This window comes from Rhodnius prolixus, unplaced genomic scaffold (assembly GCF_049639745.1).
Source record: "Rhodnius prolixus isolate KJV_2025 unplaced genomic scaffold, Rpr scaffold_8, whole genome shotgun sequence".
Classification (NCBI taxonomy): Eukaryota; Metazoa; Arthropoda; class Insecta; order Hemiptera; family Reduviidae; genus Rhodnius; species Rhodnius prolixus.
This window is the reverse complement of record NW_027411593.1, coordinates 35,057,118-35,078,778: the sequence shown is the minus strand read 5'-3', so window position 1 is coordinate 35,078,778 and position 21,661 is coordinate 35,057,118. Positions and strand designations below refer to the sequence as shown.

The window sequence follows — 21,661 nt, the reverse complement described above, 5'->3', positions numbered from 1 at the left end:
TTGTACAGTAAGAAAAAATAAAAATGCAAATTAGGTGAAATAAAATTTTACGTAAAAAATTTAAATATAAACTGTCAAAATATTGGGTCAATCGATAGTTAATTTATTGATTTGACTAGATAAATAATGAAGGTTGATCTATATAGGTCAACAAAAAAAACTATGATGAAGACTGTTAGTCTCTGTCATCACTTATCTAATGCACTTCTATTCTTAGTTCTCATATTTATTATTAATAATCAAACATAAAATAAAATATATTAAATAAAAAAAAACGGCATTTGGTAAATCTTAAATAATGCATTTAATAAAATGGAATTTATAACCATTTCAATAAGAATGTGGCCATTTTTTTATTTAATTAAAACAAAATCTGAAATGGTAGTAATTTATTATTACTTGCCTAGAAATAAAGGCCATTGGATTGAATAATATATTCATTTTATAGCCTTGGCCGTTAGAATTATTATATCATAACATTCCATGCACTTGACTTTAATTTTTTTTAAATTAAAGATCTTTTATTTCAAACTATTTGCATTAATTTAATTGGTTTACTTAGCCTTTAAATTTGTGAAACTACACACAATAAATCAATGAATGAATTCACTGTTATTTAATTGTGCCAGTTAAAAGATTGTTTAACATCAAATTTTGTTTTTTAGAATTTCTTTAATTCATTGTTAATATTAAATGAACTGTTTTTTTCAAATAATTGCTTACAAAATTAATTTTTAATATTTAACAAAACTTTAACTAACGTCCAATACCTATTTTTTCACTTCTATTTCTAGTGTAAATGAGCAAACGGATGTAGTTTGCATTAAAAGATCTGATACTTGAAGTAGGAGAGTGTTCTTTGAATGTTAACTGCTTGTACAATGATTCGCCAGCCGCTTATTGCTTTTATGTTATTTATTTATTTATTTTTATATAGGCTCAAGTGTGCATCTATAAATAGAAAGAAACGATACGAACGTCATACAACTTGTTTTGCAAGTGTTCATTTGAAATACTTATTTAACAAGGATCCTCTCTGCTAAACCCTGCTTAAGATGAAGGCCACTTCCGCTCGAGCAGAAATAGCATAATATTTCTTCCAATTATCGTTAAAATTCTTCGTTAGGTTTATTATACGAAAAACTCAATACAAAATAATCGAAAAAAGGGATAAATTAAACGATACAGTAATCACATTAAATATCTGCATAAATCAATTTTAAAACATAACTTAGAAAACATTAGAAAAGAAATAGCTAGGAGATATGGCTTTGAACTCAAGACGCCTTTTCGGATCCATATAGAGAAAATGGGCCCTTAGTGTGGGTCGATCAAAAAACAAAAGGAAAACAGATAAACGTATCATCTATGCTAGAAGAGACCCATCGCTATAACCCTGTACTTTGCTCAAAGAACATCCAAGAAGAACGTTGACACTTGACAAAACACTGGAAAGCATAACTCCTTTCTACAAAATTGTTATTTTGAAGTGGATCCACAAGGTTTTCCAAAACTGTTAGAGTAAGTAACAAGGAAATAAATGAAAAAAACAAAACATCCAAACAAATGTGATGTTTGAATACTCAAAAAGAATGAACAAAGAGAAAGATTATTCGAAGGAACGGTTGACTTCCACAAAAAAGAAAAGTAGAGGTCAAAAGATACTGTGTAGGGACAAAGTGTTGAGAGCATCAGGAAAGAGCGATAAGAAGTGAAGGATAGAGAATAATGGAGAAAAATGATCAGAGATGATTAGACATTTCATGCGATAAGAGTTGGGAATTTACTATTTAAAGATCTCTTTAAATTTCAAAAGTTCATAAAAATTCTATCAAGTTATACAAGTTGAACAAAATGCACGTCTCTAAATCAGATCAAAATACCATTTTAAAGGAATAAATTATTTTCCAACTAAATTATAATGTAGGAATAAATAAACTTAGCAATAATTGTAGCTAATTTAATGGTTACTGTTTAGGAATAATTTACAGCATCACTTAGAATGGATTTTACTGAATAACGGGTATCTAAAGATCAGCAATGTGAACTCAGATTAGCATGTAACGGTAACGATTCCCATCTCTGTGCAGCCATTATGCACTTGTCCAATTTATCTTCGTAAATACAAAAAAAACTTTTATAAATAACTTAATTTTGACATTAGTTTAGAATTGATTACTAAAACGAGCAATTTACCGTCTGAAGTGGAACAAACAGCCGGCATTCTTTGTAGTTTCAATGGTTCCAACCATTTGTAAAAGACATCATTTTTACCAAATATTCAGTTTATTAAACTTTTAACTAGTGAAAAATCAATTAAAACAATATTTCAGGAAAATTAATAAAGAAATTATAACATAATTATATAAGTGCATAGATGAACAACTCTTTAAGGCAAATTAAGGTAAATAAAATTTTGATCAAACCGATTCAAAAGTTTCATGTTTCTCTAACGGTGAATTTGATTTACAATTTAGTATTTTTAAATTAATACTAGAATGAGGGAACTTTTCGCTAGAATTTCCGAGCTTAGAACATCTGCAATCTCTTTTTACACCAAACAAACGCCCATACTTTAATATTGTACACTTTAAGGCACCTACATTCTGACAACAAACATTGTTTACAAAATAGATCTATTAGATCATAGTGGAATGGACTTTTTAACCGCCCCTCAACAATCAACAAACAACGATTCGTGTGAAACGCAACACTTCCTATTCTTAGATATAAGAGAAACTGCAACAAGATACTTTGATCAACTGGCCACAACTGAGTAACTGATCTCTCCAGGACATCGTTTTTTAAAAGGCGCTTCCAATAGAATTTATTTTTCAATGTAACTTACAATCCTTTTAAAACTAAAGTTCTGAACTCTTCGATTCAATTAAAATGTAACAGTTCCCTTGCATTTATATTATTTGAGAGTTAAGTACATTGAAAACGGTAAAGATATTAAAAGAAATTCAATAGTAACTACATCGTGAGTGTAGTTATCAATCGCAGTAGAATCACAATAATTACTGTAATAACGGAAACCATTCTCTCTTCAATAATATCTCAATTTCATTTTTTTTTTCTAATTTTCAATTTCAAGCGCAAGAACCGTAAAGAAGGGTCATTATCTGAGTGAGATATTCCACATCCTCTCTCAGTGAAATGTCAGTTACAGAAATCAGAGCAACCTTTCTAGTAATTGTTAATAATCACTAAAAAAAAAGAAAGTATAAAATCTCTGCAATGCAACTTGCAGTGTAATCTTTTATAACGGTAAAAAAGATGAAATGTTCTTTTTATTATGAGTATCTTTTTGCTATAATCTACTTTCACAAATTTAATATGCATTTAATGAAATAGATGAATGCACTTTTTCAAAAAGTGGTAAAGTTTGGTGCAACTTTTTTCCTGCAGTAAAAGAGTAAGTGGAAATTCAAAAGGTAAGCATGCAATTTCTAATATTGTCTTGGAAATTTGAATTAAAATCAGTGATTTTATGGCTCCCTCTAGAACCAACTTGTCGGCTTGTTCATTTCCATAGATTCGCCCAATTGCCTAGCATCTCACTCTCTAAAACATGTCAATTTTCTCCAATAGTCTCTTGTCACCTTGCAATCATTTTTGTAGTTACAATTACACTGCCATTGCTTTTAAACTCAACTTTTACAAAAATATTTTACACGTCTTTGTTAATTCACAGCCTATAATTTTATTTTGTAAGAGTGCTACCTTTTTTGAGAACTTGATGATGGTAAAAGGTTTTGTGGAAATACTAAATTTTGAGAAAATTATCATCGAGAATTTTCCGAGGTAAACAGATAGAAATAAACACAAATAAACTACTATTCTAGAAGGGTATTTTTCTTTTCATTAACACTATTCGGATTGGTTGAGATGAAGTGAAAAGAAGTGAGGGGGCGCCAGTGTTATTGTGTTCAGTGCAGGAAGCACTGAAGGGAGATACACACTTGAAGATGTAGATACTATCCAGAAACGTAGAGAAAGTTAAAAAGATTGTACTCACCCGACTGTAACTCTTAAATGTTCGTCTAAACTCATAGTTATTCATTTCTGATAGAATAACTACTTCCGGACACTTCCAAGTCTAGAGAATATTTGTTAATAGGTGGAATGTATTTTAGAGAAGAAGTTTACATATGATTGCTAAAGCAAAGAGTATAACCAGCTGACTGAGGTTATTGTCATGTAAATTAACAACTATTATGTGTGTGTGTGTGTGTGTGTGTGTGTGTGTGTGTGTGTGTGTGTGTGTATAAATGTGTCTGTGTGGGTGCGAGATAGAGAAAGAAAGAGAGTGAGAAGGTGAATAAGTGTAGGGCCGTCCCTCGTAGGGATTCATCCAAAGGCTACTGCTGAGCAACAATAAGCCCTCATCAGCCCAATATTCGTTAAAGAGAGGCAACTAGCATATAATCAAATTGGTTTGATAAATAAATATTACAAGAGTGGACTCTTATGGCATTACTCGAAACTCAAACAGTTAAATGCTTGTCGATTTCGAATATATTTTACATATTCAGTAAAGTAAAGGGATCTTCAGTTGAGGGCAAATCAAAGCTGGTTATAAGTTTAAGGTACTTGCCATTTGTACTTCTTTTACTCCTCTTAAGAAAAGGCATTACATTATGCAGAAATGTAAGCATGTTGGAGAGAAATTAAAACGGAACACAAGAAAGTTACTGTAAAAATTAATTAATTAATTTAAAAGTCCCTAATAACAGGTTCATAAAACAAATAAAGCTAAAAACGCCCATTAAATTTATCAGACTATAAAAACTAGCATATCTGTTACTAACTTTCATGTTGCTTCACAATTAAACAAAATGTCAATTTTATATTTTATGGGTGTTATTCATTAAACAAGTGACATATTTGACTTCTAATTCCATAAGAAATAATAATAATAATAATTTCCTGCATCTGAAGAACTGAAAGGTGAAAGCAAATCTGTAAATATTTGAGTTGAAAACTTATGTTTTAAATGAAAGTTCAATGGAAACGTTAATGGCACAAATGTTTTGTAGAGGATACTGTGTTGGTTAACTATAAGCATTAAAAAAAAATAAAAAGACACGAAGAAAACGTAAAGAAGGTGTGATTAAAAGCGGATGTTAGCATACTGGACTCCCACACAGTCCCGGGTTCGAGTTCAGCTGCTGACCCTTAGATTTTCTCTTCCTAGGAGCTTCTTACAGCTCACTGTCCGGTGATGGAGAGTGTTGTCTGTAACGAGAGAACACTGTCCGGAGGCCGGCAGTGCACTGAAAGAAGCTTCGGGCGCCAATAACCTAAGATATTGACGCGCCTTAAATCATTAAAAAAATAAATAAATAAATAGATAAAAGCGGATGAATAACTTTATTCCGTATTTAGTCTTTTAAACAATAAAAATGGATTAGTGTATTATGATTACTGAATCGACAGGATGTGAATTTAAAAATTCCAAAGAAGCAAAGCGGAAAATAAATTAACTCGCAGGAAATAGAAATAATTCAATTTAAACTGTTTAATATTAGTTTATCAAGTAGAACTTTCACAAACCATCTTCATGACAAAAATTTACTTAACCTAAACTTTTTTTCTTTTTTTAAGGATGTGATAAATTTAGCATCATTATGACAACATAAAACGTGTTGTTCATGAATGTAGTAGATTAGTTGAGAATTCTTACTGGTCAGTGACACATTAAAAAAAGACAATAATACTAATAATTAGTTTGTGGCAGCAAACTTTAACAAGCAAAAGTTCTATTTTGAAAGGCAAATTTTTACATTGATATTTTTTACAAATTCATCAATTATCAGTTTATTAACGGTTTATTATTCTCTTTTATGTTTAAAGATCGGAATTGAAAGATTAAAAATGGTTTAATGAATTAAATTTTGTAGTTAAAAGGGTCAACTGACGCTACTTATCCAATAAAATCCTAATAAATATGATTGTCTATAAATATTGACTTTTTAAATCCCACAATATTTTACAAGTAACAATACTTGTTATAATTAATGGTTCTAAGGATTTAGATTTCACTTTTTATTGGTTACGACAATTTAGTTAAATTGATACCCTAAATAATTAATGTTTGTTAAGTGTTCTTCCCATTCAAAGTAAACATCAATGACTAGGTTGAATAATAAAAACCTCGATGGTGCAAGAATTCAGAGTCAAATAGTTCCATGCAGTACCTAAAATTATTGAGAAGCAACTGTTGATTGCGGCAAACTAGGCAACAAAAATCAACTAATGACAGCGTTGGGGTTTGCGGTGTGGATATAAAAAACAAAAATCTACTTCCTCCGTAGAACAAAACAAATATTAATACAAAAAGGGTACATGTCCATTGTCCAGACTAAATTAAGTGAAGAGGCGCCAATAACTTTTATAAGTAGCCATCAGTCTTAATATATTGTAAACAAAAATATTTAATTCTCTAAATTTTTCCATTAGACAAACATTCCTTTAAATGAAATGTTTAATAATTTACTTCATTTTTTATTTTAGTGCTAAAGGCAAATCAAAATCTTTGACACCCTCAGTCTTTTAGGTACACTGCCAACACCGAGTGAGCTTACTAAGGCGCCTAGGGCGAGCAATTCTTGAAGGAACTTGCCATAATTTACAACCAGAACCGTCGGCTTACAATGATTTTAGTCGTTCAAAGTAAATACATTACCTAATAGTATTCTAGCTCTAAAGAGCTTGAGACTGAAGCCAAATTCAGGCTACTGGAATGTGATTCGTAAGATCGGTCTTAACTGTGATTTAGGTAATGTGTGCACATTTTTAATTAAACTCTGTTTGGTTTAATTATAAATGACTTTGAACTTTGAACAGAGGAGAAAGGAGAAAGAGAGGAAAAATAACAAACAGGGAGCTCGAGTGAAACGCACCAAAAGCCAATCTGTTTGATGTGTAGACACATTAATTCCGACTTCCTTTTTTTGTATTTCAGAAACACAAGTCCTGATAAAATTAGATCAGGTGTTTTTTTTTTCTTTTAATCGATCAGTTTACAATGATTGTAACTGATATATTTTATCAGTTTATCTCTTCTGATAGATTTTATTCATGTTCAATAAAAAAATGGAAATAAAAACCTATTTGACAATATGTAATACGTTCACTACGTGTGTATGAAAGTGTTATCTAGTTATTATATTTCAGCTAGAGAATGGGGATGAATAATGCAATGTTATCTTCAAAAGAGAGGAGAATACATCCAACATGCAACTCCTTCACCACAATGCACAGCAAGATCAATGTAGACAATGCACGCCAACTATCAGAGAGCACAGTAATCATTCTTATGCTTTACTGGATTTACGTGATAAAATAAAATAATTATTCACACGATTTTCTCTTCTCTTGTCTTAATTAGAGACTAGTTTTTTTTCTAGTAGGCTATCTGTTAGGTTAGACGCAGTGGACGGTGAAAGAAGCACAAGTTTTAATGTTGACATTTGTCCAGTAGATGTATAATTGAATGCCGGTCTAAAATAGAAAATTTCCCAGTCAAAATTTTAAGTTCGAAAACAGTTAGTGATTCTACTTCGAGGAAAAGCATGGCATTTTCAAGTTATATAAAAAAATAATAATAATATTGAATCTATTAATATCTACATGTTTACAAATCCCACCTTTTTTAGAATGTAAAACCAGAAAGGAATTCTGGAAATCGGTGATGGACTCTCCAAGTTTTAAGAACCTGTGGATTATGGGTGAACTTAAAATTCTCGAAGAATTATAATCAACTTTAGATCGACCGTGAACCGAATATATAATTAATCATCCAAAGATCAATATTCAACAGTTTTCATGAAAGAAATTATTCATTGTTAACCTGAGTGATCTAGATATCGTAAAGACTAATTCAATATTCATCAAGACTAGAAATACATTTACCAATAAAACAGAAATTGGATTGATATGGCCTTATTTACACTTGTAACAGTTATTTAGAAATTTAGCTTTACATTATTATTAATTTATCATTTTTACATTTTTATTACAGTAGCAAAAATTCCCGGGGCGCCAGTCTAGGACTTTATAGCGGATCAATGAAAATCGAATTAGGGAGTAACCTCGACCCTCCCAAGAGTTAGATCCATATCAGTTTTCAGTTATAATATATAAAACTATATTAATTTCAGATTAAAAACAAAAAATGTATCAAATATCATACAGAAATTATATAAGCATTACGTAATATGGCAGAAAACAAAGGGGCTATTTATTAATCACATTTGGTTTTCTTTAAAATATGAGATGAACACTTGTAAGAAATTTGAATCCAAAGACAACCTGTTCTGATTAATTAAAAACTATGAAAAGCAACAAAGAAACAATTGTTTACATAATTTTAGAACGGAAATCCATTCATAACTAATAAATATATCAAGGGAAGTTCCGATAAAAAAACAAAAAAATTAGAAAAAGTACAATTGAAAGAGAGAAGCTAGTTGTTTTTCTCATTTTGTGAAAGCAACTACTTTATCATAGTCATATATATTTATAACCCGCCCACTCAACCAACAGACTGGGATATCTGGAAAAACAAAGTATAACTGCTAAAAGTTCCATGAAAATATATCCAGCCATCAAGTTCACTTTGAAAACAATCCGGAACTTCATTCTCGTATATTTTACTATGTTTATTAAAACTGTCCGGTAGGACAGTTGTATTAAAACTGTCCGGTAGGACAGTTGTATAAGGATTGATCGTCAAAAAGTGCACGAAAAAGCGTAACGTTAAAAAATTCCCAACTTTGACAATTTTTTTCTCTTTTCCTATAAAAGATAAAATTCCCAAATTTTCTTTAAAATATAGGGCAAACCCTCCTTTATAACTGTAATTTTTTTGCAACCCCCCAGACCTAATAGATTTCGAGAAAAAAGTTGCCGAAAATGAGCAAAAACGGCATTTTCAGAAATTGTTGTTGTTCTTCTTCTTCTTCTTCTTGTTGTTGTTGTTACCTTTTTTGTAAACTACGTAGCGCCTAAACGCGAGAACCGATTTTCATGAATGAGGTGACATTCGATTCGGAATTTTATGTAGATGTGCCTTTTGGGGGTCTCGACGCTGTACACCGAATTAGAGAGGAGTTAGCCCCCTTTATGTAAGGCCCCCTTAAAAATTATTATTACTAATTACTCTGTAAATCTTAGCCCGATTTTGATAAAATTTGGTAGGATGATAGAGTTAGGGCTCCCCTACGTAATATTAAAGCGGCGATCTGCTCTTACACTAGTTAAGGGGAAGTATAGCAATCGTTTCAAATTATCGACAAGTGAACTGATTTTCATGAATGAAGTGTCATTCGAATCGAAATTTTGTACAGATTTACACTTTAAAAGTCTCGTCGCTACGCCTTATATGGAGGGGAGTTTGCCCCACCCAAGTAAGGCCGTTTCTAAAACTATTATTACCAATATTTCTATAACGCTTTGTCCGATTTTGATAAAATTTAGCACGAAGAAGTGATTAAAGCTCCTCTACATGGCTGTGAAGTGCCATCATGCTCTTACACCTACTAAGAGGAAGTACTGAAATCGTTAAAATTATCAATGAGTGAAACTATTTATACATTAATGAATTGTCGTTCGATTCAAAATCTTTGCCTCTTTGCCTTTTAGGAAGAAGTACTGTAATCGCCCGTTTATTTTTCTTACTCCTCTTAAAAGGAAGGTCTGAAATCGCAGTTTAAATTTGCTTTTTACGTACAAATACCTTCCTATTTTATATAAAAAGGCTTTATCAAAAAAATTGTTATTGGGGATGGTTTGGAGACCGCAACTATAATCATTCTTTAAAAAGATCTCTCCAGTGGTAGTTACGGTTCCTACTTAACACCTTATCAGGTTATAATGATAGAATTGCTTATTCCAAATTTAAAAAAAACAGTAAAGCAGATATGTAACTTAGCAAAATAGACAAAAATGAAAATCTATCCAAAAGGTACAAAAATCTCCTTAACAAAAACTTACAGTTTAAAAAGTTAAGTATAAGGGTTGATTAAACGCCAAAAGGTACACAAATCAGCAAGTACCCAACATTTCATTCAAGCTTAGTTGATATAATTTAAGTAATTTTGCTGCATTAACTTTTCCTTCACATTTTTTTGAATTTATTAGATGTCACAGACCCTTATGCTGGCCATTTTCATCTACAAAAAATTTGTTGAAGTAGCACTGTAGATTGACTGTAATATCTATTAATCTATAATAATCAAACTATTAATTACAGGTTAAAAAGAAAACGTTATAAAAAATAAAAAAAAATACGAGGCTACAAAATTTAAAAACTTTTTTAAAAAAATGCTTACACCAACATACATCAATGATTTCGATTATTTTATTTTTAATAAAAATCGTCTGTTTAAGTTTATTCTTCGATTAAAGTAATTGTTATTTTATGTAGAAGTCAAACGTTTATAATAATAGGTAATAATTATCTGGCTTTATCGCAAATAATATAGTTTTCTTCAATCACACTCTCAATGTAGCTGTTCTTCTCACAATGTTATATATATGTTATGTAATATAAAATAAATAAGTATTGCATACTTTTAGGACAGCTAATTATTCCAGTATTTTACTGTAAGTAAAATTAAATTACAATTGAGAAATGAATAATTGTTGTTGAATAATCTACTTGTTATTAACTGTGTGTTATTTGTGCTCACGAATATTTCGGTAAGACGAATTCAAGTCTGAAATATTGTTTTAAATCCTCCGTGATTCAAATTTAAACAGTAGCCGACTCTAACTTTGTCTTTTTCTACTTTAACATGCATGTATAAGATGTGACAACTTCAGAATAAAGGGCATATTAAAGATAAATCAGAAGAATAATTTGGAATAGAATTAAAATAAAGTACCTATTTAAAAACGAAGATATAAATGCATTTTATCATAATTATAAACAAATAATATTATGAACGAACTGGCCAGCATAAGGGTCTGTGACATCTAATAAATTCTAAAAAATGTGAAGGAAAAGTTAATGCAGCAAAATTACTTAAATTATATCAACTAAGCTTGAATGAAATGTTGGGTACTTGCTGATTTGTGTACCTTTTGGCGTTTAATCAACCCTTATACTTAACTTTTTAAACTGTAAGTTTTTGTTAAGGAGTTATTAATGGTTATAAACAGAATCCCAAGGCTTTATCATTTGTTATCTGTTTCACCAATCATTTCTTATTGTTTATTTAAACGTAAAGTTTCTTGTGATGATATCCATTGAGAGCATGGTTTTGTGAAGCAGAAAACATGGAAAAGCAATGAAAAAGAAATATAATATATGAAAAGGAGCATTCCAAATAACTTTTTCATCCCTCGCTTTTTAAAGTAACAATCGCTTTGAGAGCTTTGGTCGCCTCAGGGAATTGCTGAAGTAGGTATCAATCTTGTAATGGAACCCGGCCATCGTTCACACAATCTTGGAAGACTTCTCTCTTCCTCCCTTCCAAAGAAGTTGAATATTCCACCTTCATTCAGCCACACCTCATCATTAATCAAATTCAGATAATGAGTAATACCTAATTTTTTTTGGAGGCCAACTTCTGAATGAGCTGTTCTGGAGGGTTTGTAAAGCAGTCTATCATAAAGTAGTCAAGCATGTCTTTTCATTCACAAAAAAATACATATTAATCTAGCTTCTGGTGTAAAAATGCAAAATTTATGCAGAAATTTTTTTTTCAAAATAAACGATTCATGAAAACCCTTTGATAACTCTTTTTTTAGAAGCCTACCTCAAAACATTTTCTACGGTGAAAACTAATATTTTACCCATTTCCTCCCACAAATTAGAAATAGAAAATTCAGAAGAACAAGACAAATTTTGTTTTTGTTCGTAACTACAGTGATTATTACATAAATATTCAATATAATTGATTTTTTCAGCAAGTGCATTCAATAGAAAATTGACTAACATTTCTGATTACCTTCCAACGCAATGTAAACCTTCACACTATAAATTTAAGTAGAAATGCAGTAAAAATCTTTCATTAGTTCTTGGAATAACTGAACCTTGAAACAGATTCGATACGTTCTGGTCTGATAGGTAAAAGCAATGGAATAGACAACTCTCGCCTAACTTCTCATCTTGTCTCGTTTTATTTCGTTACACACTGTGCTACTTCGCCTCAAAGAAGTTAGACACCTGCGTTGAGTAATTTATTGTTTATATAAAACAAACGACACAATTGACAAATAACTAAAATTTGTCCATTTAGCGCTTTTTTTTACAGGTTTATATAATCATAAATTGATAAGAATAGCTTGGACATATAAAGATAAGAATAGTTCTATCCGTTAAGAAAAGACTTTTTGACAAACTCTTGAAACCTCCTCAGTTTATTATCCTTTTAAAGAATATTCTATAAAAGAAGGAGAAAATCTAAAGAAGCTGTGCAAGCAATTCATCCAGCAGTGCAAGTCCAAAGTTAATTTCCAGACAGCGGAACATCTTATAAACGACAACGTTGAGGACGTGAGGAACTTTTTTAATGTCAAGTCTTTGGCGTTCAGACATTGGATGGCTGGCAGTCGATAGAACGTTGATATGTAAAAGAAGAATTAGCTGTCGCCTGCTTAGTAGCCTGTCACACATACGAGGGTCGTTTGAAAAGTCCGTGCAAAAATAAAAACTACTTAATTTTTTGGGGTAAACCTTTTTTATTTTTCAACATAGTCTCCTTTTAGGCTTATACACTTCGTCCAACGCTGCTCTAGTTTGTTGATCCCTTCCGAATAATAGGATTTGTCCAAGTCTGAAAAATAGCCATTCGTTTCTGCAATCACCTCCTCGTTTGAATAAAATCTTTTTCCCGCCAGCCATTTCTTCATATTGGGGAACAAATAGTAGTCCGAGGGAGCCAAGTCTGGAGAATAGGGGGGATGTGAAACGAGTTGGAACCCTATTTCCATTAATTTTGCAACCACAACTGCTGAGGTGTGAGCTGGTGCGTTGTCGTGATGGAAAAGGACAGATCATGATCAGAGGAGACATTTCCATCGATTTACTTCGGTGAAATGCGACTAATCCATTCCAGAAATCTTAATATATTATTGAAATAATTGAAGATAGTGAACAAAAAAAAAAGCTATTAATGTAAAAACAAAAATCAACTTCCTTTATAGATTAAATACTGACTCATAAAATAGGAAAAGCAGTTACTTCCGGTAACCTAATATATGTTGGAAGACCTACAATATATTGAAAACAAGATAGTAACAATATGGTGAATGCATGTGCATTATTAAAGCAACGGACAGAGGCAGTAAAGTTTGCACAACGACAGATAGGTTGCGTGCAGATACATTCTCCGGTTACATGCTCTGCACCTATAGGGTGCCTTATAAAAAAAATAAGTTATTTACTTCAATTAAATTAAATTATATAATATATTTTAAATGTTAATTTTATTAATAATTCATAGAACATAATTCGACTATTCCACAGATTAACCTTAAAAGAATCATTCCAAGGGAGTGCTGAATGTCTGATTCTTTTAAGCTGGGAAATGAAGTACTAATCTTGTTACATTTTCATAATAATAATGAAATGTAAGAGAATGGCAAAATCAAAAAAATAAAACTTAAAAATTTATTAATTGCCACACGCTTTGAAAGAATAGTCTGATGTGAACATTCACATGACTGTTTTATTTTTAAATGCAGTTGTTGCAATTCTGACAAATTAGTGAACATGGCTAGCTGCGAAAACAGACATATTGGTTGCAAGAAATTACATTTGCAACTAAGTAAAAGAAAGCAATCATATGTTTTCAAACGATTGAAAAATAACGAAATTAAATAAAGATTTTCAATTTAGTATTTATAAAGGATTGCCTCTATGTCTTCAAGGGTCTCACGCAGTAATTGCGCAGAAGTGCACTAAACTGTACATTAGTCATTAGCTGAGAAAACGGTAGCCTTTGATGTAGCTCTAAATGTCAGGCTTCGTTTATTCCTAACCAGATATTTTAAAATGGCAACCATTTTGCAGAAAAGGATTTTTAAAAAACTAATTAAAGCTTAAGTTTTTTTTTAAACTCAGTCTTTGAGTCTATTACCAAGCTGCTCCTACAGTTATATCAACTTTTACCTAGTCAATAACTAAATATGTACATGAATTCACCTAATGTAATTGTAATTACAGATAGTAAACACAGAACGGATTTAATCCCAAAACAGGAACTAGAAAATATACAGCGGAAACAAACTGTAGGTGACAGAAATTGTTTACAAGTAAGTTGGATTAAACAGTCGATACCACCAGTGGGGAGAGGTAAATCTTCAAGTTCGTCACGCGAAGGGCATAATTTTTTTAACATAAAAAAAAACTTATAGGCCAACCAATTGGCCTTTTTATAGTATTTCTCTCTGTAACTAATAAAAATTAACAATATGAAACGTTTACTGAATTTATAAACAAAAAATTAACAACTAATGTATATAAGTACATTTTTAATAATTCAGAATAAAACAGCAGTTTAATAAAATTAATGATACATCATTATTTTTTTAATAGTAAAAGATTACTGTTTTATTCCTAAAGCTTAGAAAAACTAAGTTGCAGAGTATTCACTTGGTTTATTTCTATTTGAATTTATTTAATTTTTGGGGGGTATTCTGTGCGAAAAAATACGAGATAATTGGATACCTAACAAGGTATTTTACCTTTAAAGATTATCAACTTCATATTGTTTAAATTTAAATTGTTTAAAAAGTTTTTCAGTTTGAATTGCGTCGGTTATAATGAACAGAAAGAATTAATCAACATATTTTATATTAAAGTTACTTTGTTAAAATTTTCTAAGAGTTAAAACTCTTGAGTAAACAAAACGACTTTAAGAAAACCAAAGTATTGACACCAATTAAGCTTTATCAAAAATTCTACGTTTAAAAACAACTTGTTACGAGCAGTAAGAACAAATGGAGCGAGTATTTCATCCAAACATTACAAATGGTCCATAGACGTGGTCGATAGTCGGGCATTCTTCTGTCATTATTTAAATAAGAAACCACAACTGGAGTCTTTTGTACGTGTCAATCAAAAAACAAATACCACAACAGTTTGAGTCATACATAGCCCATAGTTGTATCCAAAAATGGAAAACATTACTCATGTACTATACATCCGGAAATGTATCGCTTTAAATTACAGTATTCCCCTTCGGCTAAGAGTCGAAAGCATTCTGCAAAGTTAATAATAGCAACTTATAATTCACAAGAACCCTTCGCTGGCACACAAGGGATTCGTGGAATGCTAGAAAAAAAGAAAAGAAAAAGTCTATGAGTAAGAAATAAACTATTTCTTAGGAAATGTTCAAATTGAAATGTTTTATTAAAAGTCTGGTTCGATCTCTCTCACCCAACTTTCGTTTGCTGCAATAATCACAATTTAATTCTAACTTATTTTGCTGAGCAATGAAATTCTTCATACCAACTTAGTAGAACTAAAATAACTGTCAGGTAAAAACATAATTCCCGGTTGGCGGGTGATGGCCACAAACTTAGAGCGTCAGGAATGATAATAACACCAAAAACCTTAGCGTCAGGAGTGTTAATGACGCCCAAATCTTGGATAATGATACCTACATCAAGTACCAACACTAAACATTTTGCTATTTTTAGTGATTCCCCGTACAGTTACACACCGTGCGTTCACTGAAACATTTGTTGCGCTAATTACATGTTTCAATTTCAAGAAATTTGAAAAACCCTCTTTTACAATAATGATCGATAAATGACATTTTATAGCTTTTCATGAATATTTGATGAGCTATAGAAATATAGAATGAAGCGTGTGGGGCGCATGCTCTTCGAGAGCTATCTCACAAATGTATATTACCGATTGATGTGGTCAATTACAGCATTCCAAAGCGTGCGTTAAGAATAGATAACCTAGGTTATTTTTCTATTTTAATCCTTTTCAGATCAAGCAAATATTTTTTCTGCTATGTTAACGTGTATTTTTTTTATATCAACATTTTAGGATTGATTACTGAAATGCCATCAAAATTTTAAAATAGATATTACTTTATAAATTTGTTGTTCGCTAGAACAAAAAGGTTTTGGCCACTGATACAAGAGTAGGTGAACGAAATATGGAAAAATAGCTGAAATACAAGTGAACCAGTGGGTTGGATACCCACGATTAAGTCCTTGTTTCAGTTGCCCTAAGCTATTTTTGTTTTCAGGACCCATCTACAGCCTAAATGTCCAATGATGGAAAGTGTTGTTTGTCAAAAAGACCGGCAGTGCACTTATAGAGGCACTGGGTGTCAATGATTTCAAATTTTGATGCGCTTTGAATGAATACAATGCGTTCCCATTATTCGGAATCGATTTGAGCAAGTTTTCGACCAAAATGGGACAACCCAAAGAAGGAGTTTTGCTAAATCAATTTATTGTTCCAGTTTTTCACGATTTTCTCTTAAAAGTCGAAAGAAATTACAAATTAAACTTCAATCACTTCCACAAAATCATGGATTTTTCTGAATTTCACTAGGATATTGTTTCCGAAAAGCTGATTTTAGGATGAGGGAGTTACACGGTTTTCTCTAAATTGCATTTCAAATCCAATTCTATTCCAACAAAAGATTTCCGTTTTTTGTTTTCTGGCTTCTTGATATTTCCTCGGAAATATCTTTTAAAATAGAATGCATTGCCATCAAGTAATGAGAATGACAATAAAGAAACTTGTAATTAAACAACAATTTTTCTATGATGGTGAGATCATATAGTTTTACAAAAACGTACGTAATACCGGTTTGTAAAAAAAAATGAAAGAAAAAAAAAGTTTAAAATAAAAACTAATATTTTAAAAAGAATGCCACCTTGTATTGTAATAAATACATTCCACATTGTGAAATTATATCATGTGGAATTATATGAAAGGGTCGATTTCATATTAAATAGTACATAAATACAGATAGTGAAGTTTATGTTTTATTAATAAATTCCGTAGCTGGGTTCGCTCATTTTACACCATTATTCACAAATAGAAACGTAATGCCTCATTGAAAAGCTTATTAAACTTTTTCTCAGGCTATCTTTGCAAAAACCTTGCCTCTAATCTCTGGCGCATCATTGTGCCCTTAAGTCCTATTCCTCCTGCCTATGTCGCTTTATTAGGCTATATGTAAACGAAAAACCTAACGGAAAACGCTAGCCTTAAACGAAACAGAGTAAACTGGCGCTAGAGAATTATTGAAAGGTTAATCGACCAGAGATCTGAACTCTCATTAGTTAATAACTTCAAAATAAACCTACCTACAATGTTAAAACGTTCTAATCTTCAATGAATTGAATTCCATTCTCTGCAACATCGATAACGCTTCGTTTTGCAGAATCCTGGACAATGCTAGGCTCGAAGAAACGAGAAAATACATCTGTATCCCCATCACTAAAGTAAACCATCAGGTTGCACAATGGATTGCCCATGTCATTCAGATCTCTACGTCGCTGAGCGATCTGATCAGCTGGTCAAAAATAAGAAGCCATAAAATTGCAACTGGGACGTCTTACTACTCTAATTTTGCTTTAAAAAAAAGACTGCTAGAAAACACCTTTAAATATAAAGTACGGACACTAGAAGAGGAAAAAGTCTGGAAACGCTTACTGGACAATCCTGTGCCCTAGTTCTTAAAAAGACTTGAGGCAGTAGTAGCTTGTTTCAGCAGCCAACCAGGCATGACTTCCTGTAGATGAATTAGAGATCCTGATTTCTTCGCTCTGTCTACAGAAAGAAGTGAAACGCTTCTCATCACAGCAAAAGCCACACCTCGCAAATTTCGACATGAATATGTTAAGTTGTCTTCATTCTATTGGGTTATCCACATGCGGATTAACAAACGCTTATCAATGGCCAAGGAGGTAGGGCAAAATATATAAATACCATAAAGAAGTTATTCATAACTCCAAAACTTATCAATCCAAACTTTGTTATAGTAAAAAAATTAATGCTATTCTATTATTCTCTTATTAAAATAATGTACGGCAAAAGTTTTAATACAAGTCCTGCTTTTAACCAACAAACTTTTTTTCCACAGCTGTTTACAAAATGAAAGATTCCTTTTAAAGATTATACTATCAAGTAGTTATTGATGAAAACTTACTAAAAAGTTTTATTAATTGTACTTATGTATTAATTAAGTTTATGAATATATATAATAAATTACAGAAAGCTAAAAAGCAGAACAGACAACAATAGAAAACTTCAGCACACCATGGACATACCACAAACACCTCTTAGCCTTTGTCAGTGGACAAGGAAAAAAGACAACGACAAAAAAAAAGGCTGGCGACTTATAAAAGGCTTAAAGTTTGACTCACGACATTGCTCTGAATTGAGAGAAAAATTATAAATGATCATAGTAAACTTGCTGTTCGTTGTATAATTCTGTTGTTCTGCGTTCCATCACGAGCTTGTGATGTCCATCTTTTATTGTTGTGCGACTTTAAATAATGCCTTTGTGTCAGTTTTATTATAAACTAGAGGTTTATTTTTTGTGCAAACTATTTACCCTGTTAAACATCTCCTGAAAGAGGTTTTCAAAAAAGTCACATCTTAATAATCAGATATTTTAAAGCTAAAACTATCATTATGTCTATATAAATTTAAAAAAAAGTAAGTTAGTTCAATTCCATTATTAAAGGGTGGAAAAAGTGTTTCATATTGTTTGCATTCAATTGCCACCGGAAGTGACGGGGTCCTCCACTCGATATACTATTTAAATATCAATTAGGAATCCAGGTCCAACACCCGGTTGTTTTTGTCGTTTTCTCAACAAAAGACTCTTTAAAAAAATTATACATTGTTTCGAGCATTTTACAAGCAAAATTTATTCTAAAGAGCTCCAGAGAAATCCGAGGGCTTCACTTACAGTTCCTGTTGCTCCTATCTCATACTATAAAGTTACGTGAAGTGATTTCAATATCTGAGTTGTTATCCAAACAAACTTATAAGAATCAAGGTAGTCTCGAAAATCATGTGAGTGTTTCACGTCAAACTTTTTTTTAAAATAATATATTTAGAATTGTGTGAAATTTCGCCCAAGACATTCCCTTATATTTTGTTTAAAAACTTTCAAGTTCAATTTATAAAATAATCTTATGGTCCCATTTTTTTGCGATATAATTTATCAAATGGTAGAGAAACTTGATGCAAAAGTCATCAAGTAAATTTCGAGGGCTAGTTGTCATTTTCACTTTTAGAAAACTCCCTTAAAGTCATTATCTAGAAGAAATAGTTCTACGAATTTAAATTATTTTCCTTTCAAATTTGAATGTGATTTTCAACTTTTTTGAGAAGAACCTTAGGTAAAAATCACGATTCACAGAGAGCCACAAAACAGTTAAATACTTGGCTTCTAATTCTCTTGTTCCAAAATAAATAAAAAAATAATACATTATCACGTCCGTTGTGTGTTTAAAATTGAAAAATGAAGTCGAATTATATTTTCCTATCGACCGATTTGGTTCAATCTTAAAATTTTACTTCCACATTTAATTCGTGCTAGTATTGTACAGCTAATGAGGCTGTTAATTATACTGAAATGGCATAGTAGATAGAGAAAAGCCTTCCTCCACATTTTTCCCTCAAAGTGGCCTTAAAATTTCCAAATAACAGTTATAGATCTAAATGTATGCAACAAGTATACCGAAGGTTAAAGAAAATTGTAATCATTTTCAAAATAAACCATTTTGCCATTTGGTTGACATTATCTAAATGCAATTATTAGGTGAAAAATTGGATAAAAACATTCTATAATGTTCCATTTTTAAATGATGGTAAAAACATATTTCTTTCCATACAGATAAACATACCAATTTGTAAAAAAAAAAAATTAGGGAATTGCAAAACGTGCATTTTTTATGTGAAAACTCAAAATTTTCAGGATAACTGCACTCTTCCAATTAAGAGCAATAAGAACCAATAAATAGAGAAAAACCATGATAAAATTTATTCATTGGAGTTGGGTGAAATTAATCATTTTCCAGGTTTGTTCCGAATTAATTGTCTTTAAAAGATTAAATAAAACAAATAAATTCATCATCAATTATTCAATGAACTCTTGATATATTGGCTACTACTGAGTAGTTGTTTAGTTACAGCTAACGGCCAATTAATTAGTTGCGGCACTGATTTACTGGTTCAAAATCAAAACGGATGGAAAATCAACGCTAATAGTATCATATGGGATTCATTGTATTAAATACATAAAGAGATAAATCTAACAAAAAAAAAAGAGGCACAGGGAAATCACTGCATTTTTTGTATCTTACTTCTATTGCTTTAAACAAAATATTCACTTTTTTTTTTTAAATTTCAGATTAAGAAAATAATTAAATACTCACCATTGTGAAATAAAATAAGTTGATAAGTAAGAAGATTTGCTAGAGACAGTGACGAGGTCGAGGAAGCGAACACTAGGGAGCAGACAAGCAGTAATGAAGCTCGGACTCTCCAGTTAAGTTCTGGCCGGTCGCAGGCGGCCACCTCTTCTTATATATGGCGACAAAATGTGCCGCTCCTCCACCCCTGAAGACCCCCTCCACATTCACTTCCAGAAACCCCCCACGATGTACTTGTCTCACCATCCCTCCGATAAATAGAAAGAGACCTTTTGATGAGTTTTTTCTTCTCCATCATTTACACTTCCAACATCAAAAGACTTATCAAATATTACTTTGATATATAATTTTATTTCCCCTCTGATAATAAACAATAGTAATCAAACAAAACAATTGTAATTTTATTTGACGTCCGAACGGTTCTTTTATCTCTATAAATGGAAATAGAAAAATAGAATGAACCCAGAATAAATTCATCAAAACAAAATGGAAATATGGTGAGAATTTTTTTATAAAACTATCCGGTCTGAAAGTGGTATGAAGGTAGTTTCAGTAACCAGAAAATTAATTTAAAAAGACTGATAAATGTTCGAGGAGTTTCCTACGAAATAAAGGAGAATATATCTTTAAAAAGAAAAAATGAAAATAAAATAGAACCAAGTAAAAAAGAGGACAAAAATGACGGTTCCATTAAATAAACTTTTAAATAAAATCAAGCGAAATGAACAGTTTACTCCTAATAGGTTTTGAACCTTAACAATAATAATTGAATAACTTACAAGAAATGAAACAAATAAAACGAAATTTCCAGTCCAATAAGTTTCTTGAAGAGAATATGCCTTTGACTATTTTTTTGCAGAGGTATGATCTTGTTGATGAAATTGGTTTTAATTGTTTCTAAAATTGAGCTAATTGTACAGTCTCAACTTTACTAAAAGTGATGTGGCACCTTTAGGTATAATATCTCCCACTCTCTTTATAAATAAACTAATTAAATTTAGCTGTCATTTTATATAATTACTATTTGCTATTAGGTGTAATTTTCTTCTTTTTAAGATGAAGTTTAACAGCGTCCCTTTGACTCATAGGAGATTTCTGTCTATTCATCTGCTTAATTTAGAGCTGTCTATTGCCAGACCTAGGATGGGAGGCTTAGCTTCATAGACTAAACTGTTTCAACAAATGTATTCTCTATTGAGACCTCCTACGGGTACAACAATCGGAAGTTTCTGTAATGACAAGAATTTCCTCCCATTTTAGATTTCTTTGATTAGAG

The 21,661-nt window shown here is 31.3% G+C and overlaps 1 protein-coding gene across 5 annotated transcripts in view; it reads right to left on the bottom strand.

Moving 5' to 3' along the window:
* LOC141451334 (tubulin alpha-1A chain) overlaps positions 1-20,549 on the bottom strand; it is a 43,743-nt gene extending 23,194 nt beyond the window's left edge. For 2 of the 5 annotated variants that reach the window (XM_074122626.1, XM_074122624.1), the window contains exon 1: positions 20,389-20,549. In XM_074122626.1, coding sequence (XP_073978727.1) covers positions 20,389-20,391 — 3 coding nt within the window. In that variant the 5' untranslated portion in view covers positions 20,392-20,549. Of the gene's footprint in view, positions 1-4,021; positions 4,179-18,554; positions 18,570-20,388 lie in introns of those variants that run through there. The other 3 variants (XM_074122623.1, XM_074122622.1, XM_074122625.1) reach the window with 3 other exon arrangements.
* Between the last annotated feature and the right edge of the window lie 1,112 nt (positions 20,550-21,661).